The sequence below is a fragment of the Giraffa tippelskirchi genome, chromosome 3 (genome assembly GCF_054371585.1).
Source record: "Giraffa tippelskirchi isolate mGirTip1 chromosome 3, T2T-mGirTip1v1.2.pri, whole genome shotgun sequence".
NCBI lineage: Eukaryota > Metazoa > Chordata > Mammalia > Artiodactyla > Giraffidae > Giraffa > Giraffa tippelskirchi.
In genome coordinates, this window is record NC_137277.1 from 88,662,978 (window position 1) to 88,673,209 (window position 10,232).

The 10,232-nt window shown below is 39.1% G+C and overlaps 1 protein-coding gene across 11 annotated transcripts in view; it reads right to left on the bottom strand.

Annotated features, from left to right (window-relative positions):
* Positions 1 to 9,972, bottom strand: part of UBR3 (ubiquitin protein ligase E3 component n-recognin 3) — a 202,586-nt gene extending 192,614 nt beyond the window's left edge. For all 11 annotated transcript variants that reach the window (XR_014079020.1, XR_014079019.1, XR_014079018.1 and 8 more), the window contains exon 1: positions 9,398 to 9,972. Coding sequence is in view for 7 of the 11 variants with exons in the window: in XM_081577894.1 (XP_081434020.1) it covers positions 9,398 to 9,945 (548 nt within the window). In the remaining 4 variants the exon portion in view is untranslated. The remainder of the gene's footprint in view (positions 1 to 9,397) is intronic.
* Between the last annotated feature and the right edge of the window lie 260 nt (positions 9,973 to 10,232).

Here is a 10,232-nt window from a genome sequence, read left to right on the forward strand (position 1 = left end):
AATTCACAGACTTTTAGAGAATGAACCTGTGGTTACCAGAGTGGGAGGCAGGGTCGGGGAGGAGGGACATTTTGGGAGTTTGGGACTGACAGGAACACACTGTTATATTTAAAATAGAAAGCCACACAAATGTTCACTTGAGTCTGTATTATTTGTGCCTTTTTAAAGCAATCCTCTCTACCTTTGTTTTAAAAAATGCCTATAGATTTTCTTTCTTTTTTTTAGTCTAATTGAGGGTAACTGTATTTTATTTTATCTTATTTATTTATTTTTGGCTGTGCTGGGTCCTTGTTGCTGTGCGAGCCCATCCGTGCTCAGCAACAAGAGAAGCTACCACAATGAGAAGCTCACACACAGTAACTAGAGAGTGGCCCCCGCTCTCCACAGCTAGAGAAAAGCCTGCCATTCACAAAAGAAGAAATTAAATGGCCTAAAAACATGTGAAAGCATGCTTGTTTATATCCAACAGATCGGCAAAATTTTTCAAATATATTCTTTATCTTTTTAATGTATCAGCAACTCTTGATAAATAGAAAAACAGGAACTCAAATTTCTGGTGGAAGAGTAATTGGAAGTAAACTGGATAAAACAATGGAAATCAATTCTCAGCTATCTAGTAAGGTGTGCTGAAGAATGCACACCTTATGATCCAGCAATCCCTCTCCTCAGACTCTAGCCTAAAAAAAATTCTGGTATATCTACACAAGGAGACACATACAAAGATGTTCACTGAAGCCCTTTTGGAAACAAAGAAAAATGTAAAGCATCTAACTGTCCCCTCAGCAAAGAAACAGATAAGCAAACTATGGTTTAATCATACTATAGAATGTTTACTAGCAATTAGAAATGAATAAACTAGTCTATTTTAGCAACATGGTAAATGAAAAAGGCAACATGCAGAAGGATTAATATAACGTAAAATAATTTATGTAAATTTTCCAAACTAAAAGAATTATACACACATATATAGTTTAAATGTAGTACATTTAAGCAAATGTAAAACATATTGAATAAACATAAAAGTAAAACATGCATGCATATGACACGGGAATTTCAGGATAATGGTAATTCTTAGGGAGGAAAAGATATAGGGAGAAGAGGATGACCTTTAGTTTGACTGAAAAAAGCTCTACGGCAAATATAACAAAGTTGACCTCTATTAATCTGAATGGTGAGTACAAAAGTATTTGTTATATTTTTATACTTTAATGTATATTGAAAATGTTTCATAGTCAAAAATAGTTTTAGACTTTAATATGAAATAAAACTTGGAAAAAAATTACAATTTAACCAGAATTCCACATTGCTGTTGTAGTTAAACCTCATAACAATAAAGATGACTAGAAATTACACTCAGCTCAAGTAGAATCTTCTCCACTAAGCAGAATCTGTCTACATTATTTCTAGTAAATTAGCAATGACAAAAAGTACAATGAACACAGAACAGAGAACAAAGATTTCTTTAACTCTTCTTCCTCCAAGCTCTCAGTACAGGAGGAGTGTTGTGCTCCTTTGTTTGAATTTGTGACTTGAGTTAGATGGATACTGCTATGGAGAAAATTCCAGATTCACAGGGAAGAAAATGTCACAAGAAATCCATGTGAATACATAAATAAAACTCTGAATATGAGCAAAGAAAACACAAATAAAAGAGATATATATGGCAAGGTCCTCTTCATAAAATCTTTATTGACAGTTTGCTATTTGTAGGGATAGAAACTAAAAATGAAAAAAACAACTGTAAATTCAGAAAATCAAATCCTGCAGTATGGTTTCACACTGTACATATGCTACAGGAGTGCTGCCCTTACACATGAACTTGACAGTAAAAATAAAACTTGCAACTGGACTTTGCAGCACAGGATACAACTGAGACTTCAAGGACAGGAATACAAACAGTGAACTAAAATTTAAAAAAAAGTAACAGAGAGGATCCTACTGCAATGGAGACAATAAAGTTGGCAATGTACGTAGAGGCCATGTTGTGGAAAACACTGATGTCAGGCTAAAGGCTTCAGACGTTAGCCTATAAAATATGAGAAGCTATTTTAAGCAAAGTTGTGACATATGTGAAGCAGAATTTTATATGAGTGAAGGTCAGACTGAACTGTGAAATTATTACAGGTAGGAAAATAGTAATTATCATGGAATAGGTTATTATGCCATGAAGGCTTAGCCTAAGATAACAGCAGAGAAGGAAAAGAACAAATCTAAGAGAAAACAAAAGAACAGGTCTTAGTACCAAGCATGTGAGGAGAGGAAAAGGGAAGAATCAACAATGATACAAGCAGACACTGTTAGATATCTACCCAAAATCCATTCCTCTGTTTTTCCCCAGCCACAAGACAACAAAGACAAAATATCAACAAACTGAGTGATGAAAGTTTATAAAAAGCCTGTGTCCCTGTAACACTAAGAGGCTGCTGAACTAGTCCTGAGATGCAAAACAGCAAATGCTTCAAAGTTTAAGCCACTAATAGCTGGGATTTCAGACAAGGAGGGGAAATTAAACTAATTTAAACAGAAAGAAAGAAAAGGAAAATCTTTTTTTGAGAGATATATAGCTGATTCAGTTTTAGACATGATGACATTAAGGTAATGGAAGGGTAGTCAAGGGGACAAAATTTTCCAAACTGGTATGACTCAATAATAATAGCTTCCTAGATTTAATCAATGAACCTTAGATTGTTCAAATTTACAGATTTCTTTACTACAGGATTTTTTTTTAAATGTTATACATTGCAGATAGCCAAGAATATACAACATGTAGTATTTCCCAAGTTTGTTTGACCACAGTACACCCCTCAGTATAATATCTCTGTAAAACATGTCTAGAGATATAGATATAAGTAAGTATAGCTGATCCTTGAAACTTTGAATATTCTAGAAAGAATTCAGTAATATATGAAAGGGTAATACAATTAGAGTATCACCATTTTGTAGCCCCTAATGAAATAATGGATCTAGACAGTGATAATTAATAGCTCTAAAAATCTTTTGACATGATATGGAACTTTATGACGTATGGATTGGGCTGACAAACCTGAACACACTGATCAACCTAACATTTACTAAAGAAGGGACAAGGAAATATTCTGCGACTCCTGCTACAATTCAACAGGAAGTATAAGACACAACAGGAAGTATAAAGTTTTCTTGCACCACCTGTCCAAAAACAGAACCTAAAATCTGATCAAGACTCTAGATCCAACTACCAGTTTACAGGAAATAATGGGCAGAGGAACAAGTTAAATATCACAGAGCTGCAATCATTAAATCCCAGAACATTGATTTCTTCAACTAATAAATTGAAAGAAGGAAAAACAAGGAGGGGTGGAGAAATCTATAAGATTTTTCAGAGAAATAAAAACCAAGTACAATAGCAGAACTCTGCATCCTAATCCTAAGTCAACCCTAAGAAATCATTTATGAGACAAGTGGGAAAATCTGTACACTCACTGGATAGTTGAAGATATTAAAAAATAACTATGAATATTTTAGGTACTATAATTGTGGTAACAGTACTACAATCCTTTGTGATAAAATACACATAAAATTTATCATTTTAACCATTTTAAGTGGTATTAAGGATATTCACATTGTTATGCAACCATCACCACCATACAACTCAAGAACATTTTTATCTTCCCAAACTGAAACTCTACCCATTAAACAACTCCTCACTTCCATCTTGCCAAGCCCCTGGCAATCACCATTCTACTCTCTCTCGGTAATTAAACGATTGCAAGTACTTCATATTAATAGGATCATGCAATATTTGTCTTTTTATGTCAGGTTTATTCATTTAGCATAAGATATTTCAAGGTTCATCCATATTGTAGCACGTATCTGAATGTCATTCCTTGTAAAGGCTGAATGATATTCCATCTTATGAATATACTTCATTTTGTTTATCCATTCATCTGTCAATGGACATTCGGGTTCTATTTTATTGTTAAGGGTTCATATCTCTCTACTGAAATACATAAATATTTATAAGTTGAATTATAAGATACCTGAGATTTGCTTCAACATACTCCAGTCTGGGAGGAAAGGGGAGTGGGGGAAGGGATAATAGATGAAAAAGATACCATTTCTCACTTACCAGATTAACAAAGATCAGAAAAACTGGCAACACCATATACACTGGCCAAGATGTTGGGAAACATGCTCTTTCATACATTATTGTTGAGAGTGTAAATTAATTTCTTTGGAGGGCGCTATCAAAGTTTAAAATGCACATTTCCATTAACCAAGATATTACTTCAGGGAGTTTATATTCACACATATACTCACACACATACACAAAGAAGTGTATACAAGAATACTGACTACGGTTATGCTTACATTAAGCCCAAGACTTAATTTACATGTCTATCAGTAGTGAACTGACTGAATAAGTTACAGTAAAATACAAAAATATCAAAATGCAATAGAATACAATTTAAAAAGAAAATCAAATTGTTCTCCCTGTACTAATAAGGGACAGTGTCCAATAAGTATGTTCAGGGGAAAAAGCAAGGTACAGAGAGTGTAACACTATTCAACCAGACATCCACGGCTTCAATTTCTAGCACTCAGTTCAGGTCAGTTCAGTCGCTCAGTCGTGTCTGACTCTTTGTGACCCCATGAACTGAAGCATGCCAGGCCTCCCTGTCCATCACCAACTCCCGGAGTTTACCCAAACCCACGTCCATCGAGTCGGTGATGCCATCCAACCATCTCATCTTCCGTCATCCCCTTCTCCTGCCCTCAATCTTTCCCAGCATCAGGGTCTTTTCCAATGAGTCAGCTCTTCGCATTAGGTGGCCAAAGTATTTCTAGCACTGCCACACACCAAATAACCTAAAACTTCCCACAACAAAACACCTAGAAATGCTGAATAAATTATAACTAAAATCTTTTAAATGTGTAATTAAGCTCAAAAGAAAGGGAAATCTCTCCCTGAGAAGTGGGATGGAGGAAAGAGGAACCTTTACTTCTTACTTTATCCACCTATTTTTATGCTATAACCAGGAAGTATTACTTTTGAAATTAAAAAATAATAACAATTCCTGAAGTACACTGAAAAAAGATGCTTTGGTTGGTGTGTCATATTTTTGACTGAAAATCATAGGAAGTTGTTCCTTTAAGGGAGTCTTTCAGGGGTAGAAGAATAGGGATAGCAGTACTGCCTCAGATTCAAACTGGCACACCATCAACCCTGTATGCCAGGGTGGAATGAAGCCAGCCTTTTATAGCTGAAATAAAATTTTTTATTCACCACTGTCTGCACAAATCCTTGAAAATAAAATTTCTTCTCCTAAAAAAAAAAAAAGGTGCTGTGGATTTAATAATCCATGCCACCTCCTGAATAACTAAAGCAATGTGACCTCAGGGCAAACTTTCAGGTAAAACAGTCACTAGTTGATCCAATTTAATTCAACACATACTATCTACCTAGTAAGCAAGCGCAAGAGCCTTTGATTAATAATAGCAAGATGAATTTTCTAATTTTTAAGGAGTTTAGAATCTGTGAGGAAGAATAAGGACGGTGGCAAAAAAAAAAATCTGTAATGCAGAATAAAATATGAAAACGGTTATCCTCTGCATCAAAATTTGAAAACTAAATGTTTAAAATTCCAATTTCCGGTTTGTAACATCAGAACCCCAAACCAGTCAAACATTATTTTATATTTTCCATTACTATTCTTAAAATTTATCTTTTAAATTTTTACTTAAATTTATTTTTATTTATTTATTTTTTGGACATGCTGCAAAGCTTGGAATCTTAGTTTCCTGACCAGGGATCAAACTCACACCCCTAGCATTGGAAGCGTTGAGTCTTAACCACTGGACCACCAGGGAAGTCCAAACACACAATTACTAATACACAGTTTCTATAGGCTTTGTAATCTCTTCCCACAAATGAATTCTCAGCTGTTTTCTTCCTTTGATTTGTATACCTGTTAATATGCCACATTTATTACTACTAATCAAAGAAAACTGAATCCTTGCATGTTTCTATAATTATAAATCTGAAAATTAAATAGTAATACAGGTTGTGATGGACCAAATACTTGCTTCTTCCCATCTCCAATCATACAACATCCTACCCAAAACAGTCAGACACTTGGGGAAAGGATTAAGGCACAGCAGGGTTTCTTCTCTTTTACTAAGAACAAGATACAGAGAAAAATAGAATCTTTCCTTCCTTAAAAATTTACTAAATAGGATATACAAACTTCTATGACAATTAAAATAATAGCACCAAAATCAACATCTTCGATCTTTAGCAACCAAAAAAATTTTAAGAAATATCAAAAACTGAGAAAAGTTACATTCCCACCATGTGAGTCTAGTCTAGGTTTGCCCACCAGGAATTTTTTTAATGATTCCCAGTTCTAAAAAGGTTCCAGAGGCAGCCTTTTAACCTGCACCACTGGCTAACATCCTGTGTCTCTCAAGGCAGTAATTAGGTGCGTAGCCCAGAAGAATTATCCTGTCCAACCCAAAGAGCTGTAAAAATTTCAAAATAATCACATGGCCATAATATTGTTTATTGTTCACTCTTGCCCGTCATGAAACGGCATGGCAACTGCTGGCATGTACAGACAATAGCTATACATTTTAGATAGACAATAATTATTTAAGTACTATAGATCCCCTGGAGAAGAACCGGACAACCCAATCCAACATTCTTGCCTGGAGAATCCCATGGACAGAGGATCCTGGTGGGCTACAGCCCATAGGGTCGCAAAGAGTCAGACACTACTGAAGCAACTGAGCATGCACAAACATCATCTCATAAAGGGAGGCTTGCCTGATTAAGGGAAAAATAAGAATCTACAAGATGTCAGTAAAGGCAAATGCTATGAGATTAAGATATGGACTGGCTACAGCCCAGATGCCCTAAAACTATACACGGACCTTGAAAGAAACTCACTGAGATATTTCTGCTCCCACAATGAAGCATCACAATGAGAGATCAGATATGCATCTCATCCAAACGAATCTGATAATTAATTATACCACTTGGTTCTAAAATTCAGGAAAGAATCAATATTATTTCCTACTTTCATGTACTTTGTGGGTTTCTTAAATGTTAACCTTGACTAAGAAGTAAAAATGTCTAAGTATCAATAAAGCACTGTTCCATTTCCTCTGTTTTGAAATCCCTCTTAAATGTTTTTAACAGGTAAGATTTTAAAAAGAAAAAAAAAGGCCTAAATAAGAATGGCACATTTAAAAAAAAAGACAATACACAGTAACGAATGGAAGTACCAATAAGAACGCTATTCATAAAGGCAATAGAATGGTGAAGCTGTCAGGCTCTGGCATCAAGATGCATAGCCAACTACCTGTGTAATCCTGAGCAAGTGTCTTAAACCCTGTGCCCCACTTTCATCTTCTGTACAATGGGGATAATGAGTAACAGTCTTGGAGTTATTGATTAAATAAGCTAATCATGTAAAGTGGGTTTTAATATTTGATCATTATTTTCCAAACAGGTGGATAAAAATTCAAAATTTTAATAGCACTCTGCTGATGAGGTTGCTGTGAAACAGTCACGTGCTCTGCTTACTACTAAGCCTTATGGGGGGCAATCTGGAAATTTCACTTTATTTATCCCATTGATATTCTTGCCCAGGTGTGAAAAGAAGGTATATCAGTTTTTAATTTCATACTGGAACCAAAATGTCCATCAAAAGTGATGACTAAGAATGGCAAATTTATGACATGAAACACTATGCAAATTTTTTTTAACAGAGTACACTGATTTACTGACATAGATCTCTTAAGTGAAAAAAGCAAGATGCATAGAATAATGTATATGATATAAAGAGACTGAAATATCAAAATACATATTCACTCATGTTTGTTTTCACACTAAGAGAAACTAAAAACGGTGGAAAGAAACTGGACAGACAGGAGATAAGATGGGAGGGAAACTTAAAATTGTGTATATTTTTATTTTTTTGCTTTTTTAGCTAAAAAAATTTTACCTATTCAATTATCAATTTTGAAAGTAATTTTTAAGTGTCAGGCATACACTCTAAAGTTAGCAAATGTTAGCTGCAATTATTACTACTGTCAATGTCAGCAGCAGCAGAATTACAAGTATTATCATTATTAGCAAGCTCAAAAAAGCTCCTTTCTGAAGCTTTTTCTACTCCCTCTGCACAGAAGCCTCCTCTAACTCCCAGACTATTTAAGGAACTTATCATTTTCTACTCTTGCATAAGCTGCTTAAGACATAGGTCATGGATCTACCTAATAGATAAAAACATTTTGCAGTAACAGCAACCTACAGGTGACAGTAACCTACTCCAAGGAAAACAGAGACCATTTCTAAAGGGATTATACTCTATCATTAATTATAAGACCTGAAAATCGAAAAACCTGAATAACTGGATTTGCTAACATTCTTTCAGATACTACCCAACCAAAAAGCTCTCTTTGACAGCTTTTTTCTTCTCACAGGACTTCCCCAGACATCATGTCCCAAGCCAAGACACAACATGTACCAACTCTTTAACTCCCTGCAATCTCTGAAATGTCTTTTGGCAAATCCCAACATCCTGGTACAACACTCCTATCGAAAAAGCATCTGTTGAGTATTTCCTCTTAGATAGAGGTTCGCGCATTAGTCCGTGAATAAAGTGCCCTTTTAACTAGAGAAGACCTAGCACTTGATTCCTAATTCGCTCAGTGTTTTGCTTGTTCTGGTATGGAGGGTATTCTATAACTGACTGATCGCTCAGTAGCTCAATTCTAGCTGTCATTCCAGCACACCAAATACTCCACTGACAGCTCAACAGTCACTTTTCATTCAGGCCCCTCCCCTTCCCTCCTCCCTCAACCCCCATCAGCTCAGGAGCTCCTTCCCTCACACTGACACACTGACAGTTCCGAAGTCCCTTTCCACAAGCTGTCCTCCTCTGCATCTGCAAGACCACTTTCCCCATTCTCATCATCCCGCGACCCAATTTAGTCCCCAATATCATTGCTCTCCCAAATAATCCAAATCACATCATCAGTTTCTTCCCAAGAAACGGGAGGCTTTAAAGCCTTTCCCCAGCAAGTACACAATTTACAGCTCAACACCAGATTTCCCAAGTATCCTTTCCTCTCTCCGCTCCTACTCTAGGCACTGGCTCTTTTCTCGCAATCACTCGTTCACCCCGGCTTCCCCGAAATTCCCAGCCTCGTTCTCTAAATACGCTCTCCCCTCCTCCCCATCCCCTTTCCACCGCTGACAGCTCAGTCACTTCCATCCCCATGTGGCTGCACCTTCCCCCGCTTCTTTCTCTTGACAGCTCGGAGTCGGCTCCGAGCTTCCCCTCCCCGAGGCCTCTCCAGACTCGGCCTGGGCAATCCCGCGGTGTCCCCCGCCCCGGGGAAAGGCTCCACTCACCCACTCTCCCGCATCACGTTGCTGTCTCCGCAGTCGCAGGCACCCCCGGCCTGGCTGCGGAACATGTTGAAGTCGTGTCCGGTGTGGTCACCCTGGTGGAAGCACTCGGCGCAGAGCGACATGCAGGGGGAGATGCCGCACGTCCGGCAGCGGTAGGCCACGAAGTTGGCTGTCCAGACCAGGCCGCATAGCGCCGCGGGGTCGTAGGCCCGCACCGCCGCGCAGAACTCGTCGTAGCCTCCGCCGCCCGCCAGAAGGCACTTACACCACTCCAGAGCCTCCTCCTCGGCCGCCCCCGGACCGCCCCCGCCGCCGGCCGCCGCCGCCTCCTCGCCGTCCGCAGCCGCTGCCAGCGGCCGCTCGGCGCTCAGCACCCGCTCCAGCAGCGCCTGCAGCTCCTCAGCACCTGCCCGGTTGTCCGGCCGGCTAAGGGCCGCCTTCAGGTGCGCGGCGGTGGCCGCTTTGTCCAGGGCCAGCCCGGGAGCAGGCACCTCGGCTTGGGGTGGCTGCGGCCCCCCGACGGCCGCAGCGGCCGCCGCCGCCGCCATGATGAGAGCTCAGAATTTGGAGAGTCCAGGGCCGGCGGCTCCTCCCGGGAGGGTGGGGGAATTGACTGCTGCGATTGCTCGGCCCGCCCAACTCTCGCGATACCCCGGGGCTGCCGCGCACCTCCGCCTGCGTCCCCGCCCATGCACACGCCCCCTCCCGCTAGGGCGCAGCCTTCCCGACCCTCTAGACTGGGACAGTCCTCTTGTTTCTTTCTTCAACCTTTTGGCTCTCTTGTAGTTGAAAGCCACTAAAAGAAGGGACTTGACTTTTAAAAAAATATGATATG